The sequence below is a fragment of the Terrapene carolina genome, unplaced genomic scaffold (assembly GCF_002925995.2).
Source record: "Terrapene carolina triunguis isolate 2854851 unplaced genomic scaffold, T_m_triunguis-2.0 Scaffold58, whole genome shotgun sequence".
In the NCBI taxonomy this organism is placed as follows: domain Eukaryota; kingdom Metazoa; phylum Chordata; order Testudines; family Emydidae; genus Terrapene; species Terrapene triunguis.
The window spans coordinates 27,270,070-27,288,868 of record NW_020664409.1 but is presented as its reverse complement, the minus strand read 5'-3'; the positions used below and the strand labels follow the sequence as shown (position 1 = coordinate 27,288,868).

General features: G+C 38.2%; 1 protein-coding gene across 1 annotated transcript in view; it reads right to left on the bottom strand.

Moving 5' to 3' along the window:
• Window positions 1-18,799, bottom strand: part of PIEZO2 (piezo type mechanosensitive ion channel component 2) — a 279,377-nt gene that overhangs the window by 85,724 nt on the left and 174,854 nt on the right. The window contains exons 12-16 of the mRNA XM_026661020.2: window positions 15,179-15,302; window positions 13,226-13,449; window positions 12,164-12,312; window positions 10,913-11,086; window positions 3,826-4,049 (exon numbers count right to left, since the gene is read on the bottom strand). Of these exons, the coding sequence (XP_026516805.1) occupies window positions 3,826-4,049; window positions 10,913-11,086; window positions 12,164-12,312; window positions 13,226-13,449; window positions 15,179-15,302 (895 nt within the window). The remainder of the gene's footprint in view (window positions 1-3,825; window positions 4,050-10,912; window positions 11,087-12,163; window positions 12,313-13,225; window positions 13,450-15,178; window positions 15,303-18,799) is intronic.

The window sequence follows — 18,799 nt, the reverse complement described above, 5'->3', positions numbered from 1 at the left end:
TCAGCAATGGAGAATCTACCACAACCCTTGGTAAGTTGTTCCAATGGTTAAGTGCCCTCACCATTAAAAAATTATGCCTTATTTCCAGTCTGAAATTTGTTTACTTACTACTTCCAGCCATTGGATCCCATTATATCTTTCTCCTCTTGGCTGAAGAGCCCATTATTAAATATTTGTTCCTTCATGTAGATTACAGACTGTAATCAAATTACCCCTTACTCTTCTATTTGTTAAGCTAAATAGACTGAGTTATTTGAATCTATCACTGTAAGGCATGTTTCCTAATCTTTCAACCATTCTTATGGCTCTTCTCTGAACCTTCTCCAATTTATTAACATCCTTCTTGAACTGTGAGCACTAGAACTGGACAAAGTTTTTCAGCAGCAGTCACATCAGTGCCAAAAACAGAGGTAAAATAACCTCGCTACTCTTACTTGAGATTCCACTGTTTATGTAGCCAAGGATCACATTAACTCTTTTGGCCACACCATTACACTGCTTCCCAGGATAGAGAGTCCCTCATCCTGTAAGTATGGTCAACATTCTTTGTTCCTAGATGTATACATTTTGCTGAATTAAAATGCATATTGTTTGCTTGTACCCAGTTTACCAGTGATCTAGATCTGAATCAGAGACCTGTCTTCATTAATACTACTCCCCCGATTTTGGTGTCATCTGAAAACTTTATCAGTAATAATTGTATGTTTTCTTCCAAGTCATTGTTAAAAATGATAACTACCATAGGCCCAAGAACCAATTGGTGTGGGACTTCACTGAAAACATACCTGCTTGATGAAAATTCCCCATTTATCAGTTAGCCAGTTTTTAATCTATTTAATGTGTGCCATGTTAATATTATATCGTTCTAGTTTTTTTGATCAAAATGTCATGTGGTAACAAGTCAAAAACCATACAGAAGTCTACGTATATTATATCAACATTATTACCTTTATCAACCAAATTTGTAATGTCATCAAAAAAGATATAAAGTTAATTTGACAGGATCTATTTTCTATAAACCCATGTGGATTTGCATTAGTTACATTACTCTCCTTTATTTCTTTATTAACGGAGTCCCATATTAGCTGCTCCATTATCTTTCTAGGGTTCGAAGTCAGCCTGATAGGCATATAATTACCTGGATCATCCCATTTACCCTTTTTAAAAATTGGCACAACATTAGCATTCTTCCAATCTTCTAGAACTTACTGAAAATCAGCATTAAATATCCAGTGAGCTCTTCAGCCAGCTCTTTGAAAATTCTTGGATGCAAGTTATCTGGTAATACTAGTAATAATTTAGTTTTAATTAACTGTAATAATACATTATAAGGTACCAATATATGTAGTATATATGTATTATAAAAACAATATAGTCTTAGGACCTGATCCTGCAAATTGACCCATATGCCCATGCAGGGCTGGCTTTAGCAGGTGCGGGGCCTCTCGCCGGGACACGAATTGTCTTGGGCCCCCCCAACCCCAACTCCGCCCCGGCCCCGCCCCGACTCCGCCCCCTCCCTGCCACATTGGATCCCTCCCCAAATCCCTGCCTGGCCCCGCGTCTTCCCCAAGCACGCCACATTCTTCCTCCTCCCCCCTCCCTCCCAGGCTTACGCTGATCAGCTGTATGGCGGCGCAAGCGCTGGAGGGAGGGGGGAGAAGCAGGACGCAGCTTTTTTTTTTTTTTTCCCGCTCTGTCGGCAGCCCCAGATGTTGCGGGGCCCTCTTAGGCGCGGGGCCGCATTCCGAGGAATCAGCTTAAAGCCGGCCCTGTGCCCGTGTCACTGAAGTCAATGGACTCCATCTTGGAAAAGGGTCTGCCAGCCAGATCACTTTGCAGGATCAAGCATTAGTAATCTGAGACTTCACTAGCTCACAATGCTATTTGATGAGAAGTAGAGTGAGACCACTTTTTTAAAATGAGAATTATTAAGTCTGAAGATTGGGTTAGTAAAATGTAGATGAATGAGGACCAAACGTTAAGTAAGAATGGTTGCACAGTTAGTACTGGAGATGGAAACATGAAAAATTGGATGTGGCTACCTACATTGGCCAAAGATGCAGAGGAATTTCAGGGCTCCTTAGACAATGATGTCAAGTTTTCTGATCTTTATTTTTATTTAAAAAGAAAAAGAGCTGTCTATTGAGTGCTTATTTTGTGTGAAATTCTGCCTTTTTGGATGTCTGGCCACATAATGCCAGATTATTGATTTTGTTTTCTTCTTTTTTCCTTAAAAATCTCCTTTGCAAGTATGTTTCTATATGCATTAAGATGGTCTTTAATGACATGATCACTTACTATTTCTCAAAGAATAAATGTTATATTAAGCCTTTTTTTTTTAACCATACTGGAAAACAACACTTTGAAGGTGCCAGGTGAATGAAGCAGGGCATGCAAATTACTGTCATGAGCTCTATCTGGCATACCCAGAATGATATATGGCACAAGATGCTACACATGTAAAAAAAAAATTAAATGGAATATTGTATTAGTCGAGAAATAGCATTTAATCATGCAACAAAGACTGTATGCATTACTCTGCTAAAATAACGCTGGCAATTCCAGACACTTGAGTGCTTAACAGTGCAATGTTATGATATAGCTTTTTGGCACGCGCACACACACACACACACACACACACACACACACACAATGTGTATGTAACTTAAAAGTACCTCACATCCAGTCACAGATATTTTGTGTGCTTCTGCCAAGATCCATTCAGCGCAGCACAGAGCGGGGGCCTCCAGGGAGTCAGTTACTGCTCCCTGATTCTTGGCTCTGCCCCAATGTAGGTTAACTTTCAACAGCTGGCCAGTGTTCCCAAGGGAACTTCCACCAGCTGGGGATAAACCAGAGTGCAGCATATTCCAATCACGCTCTTGCCTGCACAGAAAGAGCCCAGGAGCTGGGTATGTCAGGGCTACACCCAGCGTGGAGTCCTCTATGCAGATGGAATCCCCCAGCCAGGGAAATATGAGTGGTTTCTGATCCCCTGGTGCTGCATGAACTAAGTGTAGGCTTCTTAGAGCATATAAACTGGCATTTTTCTTTGAGCAGGTCTCATTGAAAGTCTCTATTTCTGTTCCAGAGCCCTACATATAATGGTAACAGTAGTTGCCCAAATTAATGTAAGGCAATTTCCAGACAATCTGATTTTCCTCTGTTCTAAACACTCTTCCCTCAGTTTCCTGTCTCTGACGTGTTATTTCTCTTGCTAATCTAAGTCATGCAGGGTTCATGTTCATAACTGTATTACAGAAATTATTTAGGTCTTAGCCAAGGATATCCAGGATAACAGCCTCACCCACCACCACATTTCGGCATTTTTATATTCATTTAGAATCAGTTAGCTATTCCTCATTCAAAATTGCAAAATGTGACACTAAAGCTGTTCATGAACAATGAAGCAGAGAACTTACTGAAATGAATAACCTTAAAAGCATACAATAGAAAAGAAAAAAAAAAAGCATGATTTCGTCAAGAATTCACATGGAAGGAGCTTTCCATGAGCTTCAGGAATCTCCTCATCCATCACTGGCTTTGTAAAGGGCTTTCCTCTAGTAGAAGCCGGAGGTTTTTTTTCATTTTGTAAGCATACTGTAGGTAACAGTAGCTGTTCTCATCCTAAGAGACCGGAGCATGTTGAATAATTAACAAGGACCCATCTGCTCAATCCAGACTATTTGGCAAAGACTCTAGCCAAAATTAAAAGGAAAACATAATGTTATCTAATGTAAGATGAGCTCGTCAAGGATGAACCACCTACAACTGAAGTTAAATAAAGTTAGCAAGGGGCAACATTACAGCCTCAAAGCCTACCGGAAGTTTCTTCTACATCAGATTCATCATCATCCTCTTCCTCATCTTCCTCTTCCTCCTCCTCCTCCTTCTCTTTTTCATCCCCATCTTTCTCTCCCTCCCCATCTCTCTCTTCCATTCTTTCATCACCATGCTCTTCCAGATTTTTATCCTCTTCCTTTTCATTGCTGGCAGTTAAATTCAGCATGGTTATGTCAGGCAGACTTCCATCTTGGTGCACCAGTCTGTTGGTAAATAATGAGGTGTCAGCAAACTGAGCCATATTGGTATCAAGAACGATTTTTTTCAAGCAGTATAATTTTAAAAAATAAACAATGCACGTATGAATGCCATTGAACTGGAAATGCTAATGATTCTGGTACTTTCTGCAAACAAACACTGCAAACTGAGTCCGAATGTAGTAGTAATTATTTGTCACTCGGATGCTAGTGATTAGTTAGTAATGAGTGGTTTTGACACCTAAACTTGACATTTTCCCCAATGGAGAAAATGGTCAGAGTTTAAGATGTAGAAGCATGAAATGACACTGTGAGAGAGCGAGCATTTCATTACTTCATGGGGGACTTACTCATTGTGGTGGTTTGGTATTTTTTTCTTGAGGCTGCTCAAAGTAATTGAAACAGAAAGAAAAAGGGAAATGAGAACAGGGGTTATAAAAGAAGATCAGAGATAATAAATACATCATGCTACATAACAACCGCTACAGCATTCTCCTACTCCATCCGCAGCAGCCTTCTAACGTCAAGAGCATGCATCATGGCATTAACAGGGCACTTCTACTAAGAATCACAAAATCAGAGCAAAATGGAAAGTGTGCCATATAATTATGCTAAAACTAATTGCTAAAAAGTATGTGTATTCTCCCATGCTTTTAGTAATGCAACTGAATTGTCACAGGTAAGCTATACAATTCATATTTTGAATACATTTTCAACTTTTTGACATGGAAAGATGCAACTGGGTAGCAAAGAAACATGTTAGTTTCAAAGGTTGTTTTTTTTCCCCAACTGCAGATTCATAAACAGTATAGCAAAAATTCCAAGGTCACTGCTTCAATAGATCTGATATCATCTAATTTGGGGAAGGCCTACAGCCTCTCTCTTTTCTAAAACTTGCAGAGGTCATACCTCAAATCCTGAACCATGTCTGAATGAACCACTTAGCAAAGTCAAGAGTATAGAAAATAAGCTGAAATACACAGTTTGCAAATTATGTATTTTAACATAGAAATGATAGTAATGTTAAATCTTTTGAGAATTATTATGACATTTAAACTCTTCCTCTTCTATTATCTTTGCTTTTTTACAAAAGCGAAGACAAAATTAATAATCACTCATCTTCTATGATATAAAAAGTTTCAGCCCAATATGAAACTCACCAATTCATTTTGCTTTTCACATGTATTTACACAATATACAAATTGGAGACTGACTGCAACCAAAACCTTAAGATCCCAACACCTCTGAACTTTGTGGACATTCAGATCAGGGTCTGGATTGGCACTGCACTGCTAGCCCATCTCTCTCTAATGGATTCAAACCTGGATCCAAACTTCCCCAAACTCTGGGAAAATTTGTATATGGATCAGAATCATGTGGCTCAGATTCCTCTCTAACATAGACTCTTCTGACATTAACATATGACTCCCCTACTTTCTTACTGCCAGATCCTGCACACAACTCTAAGCATAGTGACACACACCTCTATCATGAATAGTTCCTTTTGAATGAGACTATTCCTGTAGCACTCCGTTTGGCAGTAAGGGTATGCAAGATCAGGTCCCTAACCATTTAGCTACAGTAATAAATATAATATAATCAGAATGTTATAAAACATCTACTGTGTTTTTTTTATTCAGGTAACTAATTTTAATAGGCTAAAGTATTATTTCTTTTTTTACAATATGAAGTGTTAGCATATTATTCAATTTTATTAATTTTAGACAACAGTCCCTGAAACTTTTAACTAGCATATTAGAAAATTGAAAATCTAGAAATACCTATTTACTCTGTACAATGTATTTCAAAACGTTGCTTATAAAACATGAAGAGCACAGCATGAACTGTCAATGCAATAGTTAAACAAGCAAAAGCATCTTTCAAATAATTGGGACTTGCAATTTCTTCAAGTTGCAAGTTCAAGTAGCTTAAATAAGGGAAAGGTTACAGAAATCTGGCTAATTGATCCTCAAGCAGTAAATTAATTGCATGCTAATTATTGAAAGACAGAAAAGGCACAGTGCATAATATTGCTTTAATACAATGGTCAGTCCCAAACATATATAATCTTACAAAGTATACCTATGAAAATGATTACTAAGAAAAACACCATTTGACTAAATCCTTAACTTTCAGTAGACGCCTCACCAAGATATTTTATTTCAGAAATAAGCAAGAGTATGAATAGATATTAAGGGTGCTTGCTCCCAGCTGCAGCATAGATATACCCATATAGGCCCCAATTCAGCAAGGTATTTAAGCATGGCTAAACTTTAGGTGCCTGAATAGTCCCCCAGACTACTAAGATCAATGGTACTACTCAGGCGCCTAAAGTTAGGTATATGCTCAAATACCTTGCTGAATCAGGGCCACATTTAACTACATTTAATATATTTACTAGAGCTGAGTGAATAATTAATAGTGAATAACGCGTTTGCCACATCTATGCCTCTTAGGTTCTTTGTGAATTTTCTGCCAACAATTTATGGGTTTTTTTTAATTCACTTGTTCAGAATCATTTGCCAAATAATTTGTTAATAATGCTTGGTCTGTATAATATTCCTGAGTATTCAATATCCAAGATTAAGCTGTTAGTTTTGAATGGGGACACAGCTCACATGGCATTTTTTCTGTTCTCTGACTGAATGGGTGTTACTGGCGTGGATGCTCAAGTTTACAAGTTCAGCATTTATTTTCTGTGGATAATGCCTAATACTTACTTAAAATGTGCTATTTCTGTGACCATTCCTGCCAGCAAACTCATTCACTACAGCTGGGATTTTTAAAGGCACCTAAGGGATTCAGATGCCCAAGACCCATTCGCCTTTGAGAACCGCAGCCTAAAATATTGACTGCAAATGCACACAAAAAGGACATAAGCTCAGGATAAGAACATTAATTTTTCATTTGAGCAAATATTTACAGAAAACTTGTTGAGGTATTTGCCCAGTTTTTGTGCTTACGTTCAGGAGTAACAAAAAAACGACCCCACTCTTATTCTTACCCTAATTTTAAAAAAACCTATCCTTGAAAAACTGAAAGGAATCTTGCTTATGGAAATATTTTAAAAAGCTAATTTTATGAAGGCATGAGGATAATATAAGTTTTGTGGTTTAGATCCTGTAGCACTTAACTCAGTACACAGCTTAACTGGTTTTAATGTCCTGAAATGTACAGGTGTTCTATTTTTGTCTACACGTCTATTACTTTGTATACAAGAAAGCTGACCCGAAGGCACAGACTTTCATTTTTCTTCAGAAAAATACTTGTTGTGCATATTTCTTTGACTCTCAAATGCATTATCGAAAGTACATCTGAGGTAAGTAGGCGTGTGGATATGGATATGTGTACATGCATACACATACAAAGCATAGCTATACCAGCCTCCTGAACTAACTTTGTTAACTGCAGCCAATTAGAAATAGTATTGTCTATGCCTTTATTGAGCTTGAATGACATTTAAGAGAAGAATCTGAGTTGGGGAGAGAATTCACAGCCTCTAAATCCATGTGGCAGATGTGTTAACCACTATAAACCATCTGGTGGGTTTAGAAGACTAAGAATTGTCTTCTTTGCTTATTTCACAGTACTGCACAGCATGAGTGATTTTTGTTTCTAGGAACTGAAGAACTAGCAAACAAATTAAAGTACATTTTTTAAGAAAAGGAAAGGAAACATTGAAGTATACCCACCTATTTATTATTAGATAAACACGACCATTGACTTTAGCATGGCTACGAGGTAAGAGATGAAGAGAGCACAAGAATGCATGCGATGGCAAAGGAGAAATGAGTTAAAGAGAGAAAAAAGGAAACTGTTAAACAGGAATGAATGTACTTTGTTACCTGTTACAGAGGCAAGCGTTGTCACAACGAGACACTAAGTCTAAACACTTATTACTAATCTTGCAGTGAAAAAGGCTAGAACCCTAAATGTACAATAGCATTACTAGATGGCAAGCAACTTCCACTAGAAGGACTGTAGATAAATCTCAGGGACCACAAAAATGTCAGAACAGGTTTTATTCTTTAGCTTGATCTCATATTTGTCACGTACAATATTTATTGCTTCTTTCGATGGACATATGTCTATTTAAGGTACTTATACAATCCCCTTAACTGTAGTATCTAAGCAACTCACAGTCTTTAATGTACTTATTTCCACAATAACCCTATGGGTTAGGAAAGTACCATTCTCTCCATTTTATAAATAAGAAATGTTGGCATAGAGAGATTAAGTAGCTTGCCCGAGGTCACAAAGATAGTCTTTGACAGAGCAGGGAATTTGGGAAACTGAATCCCAAATAAGCGCCGTAACCACTGGATCACCCTTCCTCTCACTTGACTATACTATTCAACAGCCCAATTCTGCCATCTTGAGACATATCCATGAGTTAATTCCATTATGCCAGGTTCTACCACCCTTCCTCCTGGTAGAAACTTCCTCTGACATTCATTGTGCCATCTTTACTCATGTTGAGTAGTACCTTACTCCACAAATAGTCCCAGTGATTTCAATAAATCTTAGTTTCAGACTAAGGCCTCAGTTCAGGAAAACATTCTTGTTCAGGACAGAATTTGATAATGGATTTAACTTTGAATGTGTTCCTAAATCCCATTGACTACCATGGGAATTAAAGCACATGTGCAAGTGTTTTCATGAACTAGGGCTTAAAATCTAATTAACATTTTCTCTATGAAAATAACTAAATCTCCAGTGTTGTCCACATACTGAAAATAAACGTTTGTCTTCCTGTAGCAATCAGTTGATACAACACAGATAAAATTAACAGAAGTAGAAAAAACAACCATAAATAGCAGGCAGAGTAAATGTGGAGCTATGTCACTAGATCTTTTAGAATGAAATGAATGAATGACTGCATGTTGCTTTGATGGCTTTATAAAAGCTAGACCTTGTTATTGTACATAACTACTTTTAATAGGTTTTCTGTATCATAACATCTTAATTTTCTGCACAACCAGGTTTTTACTGCTGACAGCACTGCCAGACCAGTATCGGTAGCTGTGGCAAATCAAGATGCATCTTATTCTGCTTCATGTACCATGAACAAAATTGATAGCTAAATTCTGGTTCCAGAATCCTTACAGGTAGTGTCAACTGACACCTGGCACTGACAACACACTGTGTCAAGTAGGAGGGAAACAGCTGGATTTTCAAATGTCAGGTTTTGTTTGTGTTAATTACTGTAGTAAAAAGGAGAAAACTTAGTTTGATTTGCAAATAGGACAGGCTTGCTGTGAAAGTCACTGATGAAGAACAAATATATGTGACAATTATGGGTTTCAAAATACTGTAAAAAAAAAAAAAAAAAAAAAAAAAGTCAATTTTAAAAAAAAATTTTAAAAAAAAAAAAAAAAAAAAAAAAAAAAAAAGTAAATGTTGTCACTTTTAGAAAACAGTTTTAAAAATCTTTAGCTCCTAATATAACAGTTGCTCACAATCCAGTCCCACAGCTTGATGTATGCCATAAAAACTGTGTTGTATTAGCATGGAACGAAAGATAATGTAACAATATTCTTTCTTTACCATTTTAATAAAACAAAGTCCTAAAATGGGGACTGTAACTACTAAATCGACTTCTACTATCAGTGTCCTTAGAGCCAGACCTAGAGCATAAGGATATTTTCATTAGCTTAAAATGAAAATCTACACACAGTCACCTTCCTGTTTAATTTTTTTATAATATTGTTACTTTCTAACTTTGATTGTTCTGCTTTCAATAAGACACTGGCAGCACTTAGTGTCGATTTGTACCACTGGCCCCTCACTTTGGGCAATGACATTGGTTTTCTTCATGTCAGCATTTGAAGATGGACAGTATTTTATATCCTCTGTCCCACATATGGGCAATGGCAACAATAACAGAGGATGCAAAGATAGCTCTTCTGCAGACAGAAATGTATGCTGTACATTTAGGTATAAACATATGTATACCAGATATCTGATCATGATTACCAGAGACATTCCTTTATTTCCTAAATTTCAAGCCATTAAAAAATTGGGCCAAATTCTCAGCTGGTGTAAATTGGTATTGCTCCATAATTCATTTATGGCACAATGCAGTCTTCCCAAGTTCATGACCATAAAAATGTCATCGTGTCACACATCACTGCATATTATATTTAGAATGTAAATGTTTTACTTCAAACTACCCTATCAAAATACAATCTAAAGCACTTCGCTCCTTCCCAAAAATAATAGTCAAATTGTAATATGCTTTTGTGCAGAAAAATCTGTAAGTGTATAACATTGAATATCTGAAAGTGGAGGGGCTGAGAGAATCACAATACTCTGTTATACATTTTGATGAGCTTGCTTAATAGTCTAGCGAGCTGGCACAGAATATAGGCCAAGATTTTCAGAGGTGACTAGTTATTTAATTTTTGAGTGCCTTATTTTTGAGGGCTCAGTTTGAGACACCTTAATAAAGGGGCCTGATTTTCACAGGGCAGATGCTCAGCGCTTTCTAAAATTCAGGCCTCTTGAATGTGTCTCAAGTTGGGCACTCAAATATTGGGTACTCAAAACAGTCACTTTGAAAATCTTCCCTATTATTGTCAGGATTCTTAAAAAGCACATGTGGCACTTAGGCACCTAATGCCCATTGAAAGTCAATGGGTGTTAGGTGTCATAAGTGTATTTTTGTGCTTTGAAAATCTACCCCAAAAGTCTAAACCTAAATATGTGTGTGTGCGTGTGTGTGTGTGTGGGGGGGACGAGTGGGGGGAGCTAATCAGGGGTCATAAAAAAAGCACATAACATTTCCTGCAAAGTAAATTGTTAGAGAACAGTAGAAAACAGTACTATCTTATGGACAACTAGTAGCTTTGTTTATTTTGCTTGTTTACCTGTAAATAGCGCTGTCCTGTTTGCTGGTTACAGCCTTTAAGTCAGTGAGCTGGAGGAAACGGTCATGGAAGTAATGAAGGTGTAATATACACACCAATAAGAAAGAGGTTGGAATAAAGATACGTGTGAACAGCTCAGCCACAGAAAACTGTTTTAAACCAAGATCCTCTAGTCTGAAAAATAAAACAAGTCACTAAGTCACCTGTTCAAAATGAATTTTGCAACATTTCTCCCATATCACATGAGATGGATAGTCACAAAACGATACAGTAAGTTTGTCTTTGCTATGTATCTTATCTTTTCATTTTTCTGAACAAAAGGTAAAAACAATGCAAATGTACAGTACCTTATCTTGCCACTTAACCCTTTAAAGGTATGAGACACACTAAATAAGCACTATTAAATAAATCACCACAGCCACAAAATTTGTAGATTAATTTCTTTCTTATATCAAATGTTTTCAGTATAGTATTTCAGAGCCAGCTTTTCCATCTCCAAGCCAACAACAAGGTTGTTACAATATTGTAGGCGATGGAAAGCAGTAAAAGAGGTTTGTTCTGCTTCTACAAAACAGTTTACTGGAATCCCATATAAGATGGCAGCTTTGGGATATATGTGCTGTTTCAAAAGATTTTGTTTTGGGTTTTCTGTTTTTATTTTTCATTTTTTGTTTTGTTTTTGTTACAGCCTTTAAGTCTATTTTTTAAGGTCGGGTTATGCTTTTGGGAGAATAATTAGCGAAAAGCAAAAAAGTTTTGCAGGACACCTCCACTAGTCCACCATGTAGTCAGAATTAGGGCTGGTCACAAATTAGGGCTGGTAGTCAGAAAGAGGTGGTCACCTAGGGCAACCAAATAGCAGGGACAGCAAAATGTTCAGTGACATTTTTGTATGGGTGACAGCAGAGTTGTAGGGGCAGATATTTGCTTGTGTGCATGGGGCAGCAGAACCCCCAAAGCCAGTCATGGTTGGAGAAGGTTTCCTGACATTTTTCCATTATAAGAAGGAAGAGGAGGAAGGAGGTCAAAGGGTGCAAAACATCACCATTTCTCTTGTGCCAAAATTAAAGGTTTGCAAATTGTTTACAAATATTGGTGAAAATCTCTGCTTTTTCACTATGAAAATCTGCAAAGCAAAATAGGGAGTTTCACACCAACCTAGGTAAAAAGTCTTTGTAACAGTATGAAAAAAAAAAAATCACTAGCCATCTGCTTGTGCACAATAAGCCCAAGTAAAATGAAAATACTCACTTTTTTTCATCTAGCCCTGTCATGTTCATCCACAAGCCAGGAAATGATTCAAATTGATATGTATAGATGAAGATAAGCACCAGCATAGTGTAAACAACCACTGACATCCAAAAATATTTTAGGATTCGCCTCCACCATTCATAGTGCACCTGGGAACCAGCCATTGAAGATGGTAAGGCAAACAGAACCAAAGCGGAAGAATCTACCAAACTATTTATATTGTTGTACAGGCAGAGGGCTATAAAATATAACCCTTCCCCCTAAACTAACACAATTATTTTATTCTTGACATTCTTGACATAACATCAACTCTCATTGATGCTTATCAGAGACATGTCCATGTATCAAAGGGAGAATCAGTCTTTGTAGTATCATAGTATTGTTTGTTTTGTGGTCTACAGCTAAGTAATGGAAAAGTGGCCATCATCAGCAATCAAACATGAAGTCATGTAGTTCTAATGTAAAGATCATTAGTATTCCTAAATTCAGTTACGGATGGTTACATTGGCCTGGCTAAAACAACCATGCTGAATCTTATTCCAAAATTCTAAACAAACCCCAACTTGATCCATTTTTAAGTTAACTTTTTTCATTTTTCCTCTCATGTTTACGTAATCTCTATTCTTCCAAGTTCCATCCAGGATCGGAAGGAAAAAAAGTCAGAAATCTCATGAAACAACCTGTTCTCATGAGTTACCCAGATCAATTCTGCAGACCCAAAAGGGTTTGAGTAGTTTATTATTCGTATTTTTTCCTAATTTATTTCTAGGGTGCCCATCACCATAGAATCTGGGTTCTCGTTCAGCCAAGCATTCATATGTTTGGGTGCTTATCCAAACTACAACTTTTAAAACTTTGCTTCTCTCTCCCATCAGCCAATCTAATGAGGTTTAATAGAATCGAAACTCTTCAAATGGTCTAAGCTGTTGGGAACTAGCAAAAGAAAAAATACACAGTGGATTAAATTATTAAATGTTGCTCTCTGTTACATTGATGCTAAGTCAAAGAGGACGCACCAGTGCAACCAAAGGAAGAATTTTGCTTAGTATTGCTCTCATTTACCTGGTACAGGGCCACACAGAAGAGGAAGAGCATCATATAGATGATTTTGTACATGACAATTCTACCCTCAAAGCTGACGAAGAAGAACATTCCTCCACAGACATAAATCCAGTACTTAATGAACATAGCCATCACCAAGTTTCCGAGGACTTTCATAATGTCCTGTTCATCCTCCTCATCTTCATCTGCTTCCTCTGTCACTTCCCCTTCTTGCAATTCCTCTTCTGCAAAGACACAAATCAAGTTGCATCGCCCCCAACCTATTTTTATTGGATCTTTCCTTGTAATTGTAAATGAGGTAAAGCATAAAAGCTTTATGCAGGACATGGAAGCTTATGCAGAAATTTAGCAAGGGTACAGTTAGACGCATGTCTGAATTGACTTTATAATCTCTGCTTCTGATTGAGGGAGAAGATTCACCAGAAGGCTCCAGAGAATATTGGCCATGCATTTCCTTCTAAAACACGTTATTTTCTCCTCCACAAGTTGACAGTAGTGTCTTCAAGACCACACTCTTAAACCTGGGTTCCTAGTTGGTAAATGTACTTACTTTTACACCCTTTCAAAAATCTGAGGGCCAGATTATCTGGTCCACTAAGGTCACGTTGTGCTGGGTAAGCAGCACAAAGTGTCTTTAAAACAGCTGGAGATAGCCAGTAGAGTATTCCCTCACATAGGTGAACTTTATGTCACCTTGTAAGTCACTAGCGCCCACCACCACCATAAGGGGAAAAGACTTTTCAGGGGCATTCTGGAAGGTGGGACGGGGCAGGAGAAGGCATGCTGTGACAGAGCTCCATGATCCTTCACTGGCATAAGGACTGTAGCTTAATTTGCTTGGACTTCCACTGGCAAAAAGGTAAGGAAGCCACACCAATTCCCTGTTATCATCGCTCCCCACTTTGCCCAAGCTGGACTCAGACATAGTGGAGAACCATGGCCTGAAGGCTATGTATTGGATCATAGTCAAAGCAATATCTACTGTAATGCCTGCATTTGTAGGCAAAAAACGTTAAACTGAAAGGAAAAAAACCAAAACTTATCACTGACATCCAGAGACATAAATTCCTAAGGGAATACTGTAGTTTTCACCAAAAACACAAACATTAGACAGCTTTGAAATTCAAAGCAGAGGTTCCTGTTTAAAACCAACCAACCAACCTTAAAAAACATATAGATTTGTGATACCAGGTGGGAGTTAAATGCCGCATTTCAAAAGAACGACTATCCCTCCCTCTTGCTCTACTGTGACCAAACCATGAAAAAAAAGGCAAGTTACTGCTGTCCCATTAATGGGAGCAGTAAGGAGAAAACCCTGTTCCTAGTCTTGCTACGCATGTTGGGTGTGAAGTGGGGGCCATCAAAAGGCTTCTGCACACATAAATAATGCCAGGGCTGGCAGTTTCACGGGGTGACTCATGGCTCTGACCATCACATCCCAGTCCTGATTCTGATCTGATTTAAATCAGTTTAAAACAAGAATAACTACACCACACTGAAACCTATAGGCCAAATTCTGCTCTTGGTTACACAGGTGCAGCTCCCATTGAAATCACTGATGGACGTTTTCCATATAGGCCCTTCTCCTTTTATGGTTAAATTTTGTGTACAGTGATTTTTTTCGGGGGGGGGGGGAGAGGGGGAGCACAAGTGTGGTGGTGGAAGTGCGTCTATGGAAGGTTTTTCCTGTATTTCCCATTCAAGTTATTTATTTTGTCATATCATTTACTGTAGTTCAACTGTAAAGAGAGTTTATATATTTTGTTTGATGTTATCAAGCTCAAAGCTATTTTATTATGTCCCCTGAGAAATTTGTAGTGCATGGATTTAGCAGCACATTGTTTAGCCCTTAGTCAATGACAGATGCAACTTTCCAAATACTTTAGCAATAAGAAAAGTAGTAACCCTAACCTCCTACATTGATTGGAGCAGTCAAACTTGATATACTTTTACCTTTTTCTTCATTTTCTTCATCTTCAACTTTGACCTCAGCTAAAGTAGCTTCTTTTAGCTGAAGCACTTTCCGCTCTGTGAGGTGTTGCCTAAGCAGTAGCCAGAAAGTAATTGTGAAAAGGATCTGCAAGCAAAAATCAAAACAAAAACAAGAGAGACAGACTAATTGTACATCCTAGATACTGCTAATGTTAACAGATATTTTGAAATTTTTTTCATGCCTTTGTTTTCCACTATTCAGCAAAATTGGCAACAATATAATCATTGCCAAAGAACACATTTCTGGAAGCTACGTCATCTAGGCAACCTATTCCATTAAAAGCAATTTTATTTTATTTCCAGTTGTCCTCCAGTTTGGGTAGGAAACTGACTTTTCATTCTGTAGCCTTTGTTAATAGGTTTCTCTTTTGATTCCTTGCGCTAGGAGAGTATAGTCTATTATTCCATAACAAGGGTACATAAATAAATAAATCTTTTTAACAAAGAGTGTACTTTTGTGTTTTGTATACTGCCAAATTCAACAAGTGTCAGTACTGAGAGCCAGCCAGAACACAGAAAACAGCGTGGCGCCTGTTTATCATGGGCTTGAGCCTATATCCACTGAAGTCAAAGCTCCCACGGATTTCAGTGGTTCAGGATCAAGCCTCATTTCATTACTTTATACAGAAAACAAGAATAAAATTTTAAATGAGACATACAAATAACCAAATATTTGGCACACTCTACTGTGGTGCTGCTGCTAACCAGGCTGATGATGTAATATAAAAAGCAGGGCTGTCGATTAATTGCCGTTAACTCACGCGATTAACTCAAAAAAATTAATTGCGATAAAAAAAATTAATCGCAATTAATCACACGGTTAAAAAATAGAATACCAATATTTTGGAGGTTTTCTACATTTTCATATATATATTGATTTAAATTACAACACAGAATACAAAGTGTACAGAGCTCACTTTATATTATTTTTATTACGAATATTTTCAATTCACCTCAGACAAGTACCGTAGTGCAATCTCTTTATCGTGAAAGTGCAACTTACAAAGGTAGATTTTTTTTGTTACATAACTGCACTCAAAAACAAAACAATGTAAAACTTTAGAGTCTACAAGTCCACTCAGTCCTACTTCTTGTGCAGCCACTCGCTAAGAGAAACAAGTTTGTTTACATTTACGGGAGATAATGCTGCCTGCTTCTTATTTACATCACCTGAAAGAGAGAACAGACGTTCGCATGGCACTTTTGTAGCCGGCATTGCAAGGTATTTATATGCCAGATATGCTAAACATTCGTATGCCCTTTCATGCTTTGGTCACCATTCCAGAGGACGTGCTTCCATGCTGATGATGCTCGTTAAAAAAATAATGAGTTAATTAAATTTGTGGCTGAACTCCTTGGGGGGAAATTGTATGTCTCCTGCTCTGTGTTTTACCTGCATTTCATGTTACAGCAGTCTCAGATGATGACCCAGCATGTTGTTCGTTTTAAGAACACTTTCACTGCAGATTTGACAAAATGCAAAAAAGATACCAATGTGAGATTTCTAAAGATAGCTACGACACTCGACCCATGATTTAAGAATCTGAAGTGCCTTCCAAAAATTTGAGAGGCACGAGGTGTGGAGCAGGCTTTCAGAAGTTGTAAAAGAGCAACACTCCGATGCAGAAACTATAGAACCCGAACCACCAAAAAAGAAAATGAACCTTCTGCTGGTGACATCTGACTCAGGCCTTGGCTACACTTGCAAGTTATAGTGCATTAAATCAGCCCCGGGCACCCTAACTCCTGAGGTGTCCACACTGGTAAGGCACTTAGAGCGGCTGGAGTCCGCGGCTGGAGTCCGCAGCTGGACTGCCCCTGGTAATCCACCTGCACGAGAAGCATAGAGCTTTCTTTGCCGCGACTGGAGTGCTGGGGTGTCATTGTGGACGAAGTGTTGCATTACGCGCTATGATTGGCCTCCGGAAACATCCCATAATCCCTTGAAGTCAAGTGGCCACTCTCGTCATTGTTTTGAACTCGGCTGCAGACATGCTTTCAAAGCTCCGTTTCTTGCAGCTGACATGCTTATCTGCTCCGGGACACAAAGCAAACCATCAATGTGGAATGCTCCTGTTGCAGGGGCAGGCGTTTGTGCATGTGTGTGAGAGAGAGGCAGGGGGCGGGGTATGATGTCGGGGTTTCCCCCTGCCGCTGTCTAAACTTACAAGACAGCACAAGACAGAATGCTAACATACTCTATGCCCCCCCCAACACATTGTCTCTCTCCCCTCACTTCACACAATACACTCCGTGTCGCACTCCACCCTCCACATTTGAAAAGCAGCTGGCAATCTAGTAGGATGCCTTGGAACAATGGGATTGGGAAACCTGCATCATGTGATGCTGTGCCTGCCCCATTAGGCATTGCAAATCCTTTCCAAAGCACGCTGCAGCCACTTGCACACTGGGATAGCTACCACAATGCACTGCTCTCTGGCATTGCAAGTGCTGCTAATGTGGCCACGCCACTGCACTTGCAGCTGATAGTGTGAACACATGGCAGCGCTTTCCCTGCTTCTGTCTCTGAGGGCTGGTTTAACTCCCGGTGCTCTACATCTGCAAGTGTAGCCATAGCCTTGGGTGATGAAAGTGAACATTGGCCTGCACTGCTTTGGATTGTTATCATCGGCATGGACGTATGTCCTCTGGAATGGTGGTTGAAGCATGAAGGGACATATAAATCTTTAGCGAATCAGGCATGTAAATATTTTGCGACGCTGGCTACAACAGTGCCATGCGAATGCCCGTTCTCACTTTCAGGTGACATTGTAAACAAGAAGGGGGCAGCATTATCTCCTGCAAATGTAAACAAACTTGTTTGTCTGAGCGATTGGCTGAACAAGAAGTAGGACTGAGTGGACTTGTAGTTTCTAAAGTTATACATTGTTTTATTTTTGAATGCAATTATTTTTTGTACATAACTGTAAATGTATAAGTTCTACTTGCATGGTAAAGAGATTGCACTACTGTACTTGTATTAAGTGAATTGAAAAATACTATTTCTTTTATTTTTACAGTGCAAATATTTATAACAAAAAATATAAAGTGAGCACTGTACACTTTGTATTCTATGTTGTAATTGAAATCAATATGTTTGAAAATGTGGAAAATATCCAAAAATATTTATATAAATGGAATTCTATTATTGTTTAACAGCGCGATTAATCGTGTGATTAATCACAATTAATTTTTTTAATCGCTTGACAGCCCTAATAAAAAGTGATTCTGCTTTTTCATCTAAACTGAAAACAACTGATAAGACAATGTCTTTTTGTTACGTTTTTCAGCCACTGATAATGGTTATAAACACTGACAAAAATGACAATGTTCCTTTTAAGAGATTTTTAATTGTATTTATTTCTTGTTTGTGCATTCAGATGGAATTTATGTTCTGATCACAGTGTTTGTTCTCACTTGCTTCCACGCGACACATACCAGTAGTGTGAGAAGTGGTGCAGGAAGCAAGAATGGCCAGAAGTTGAGTGAGTGATCCTGCATCATTGCTCAGAAACATATTTCATCACTGTTATATGATAATGAAACAACTGATTTCAGCTCAAATTGATGAATTTCCCATAA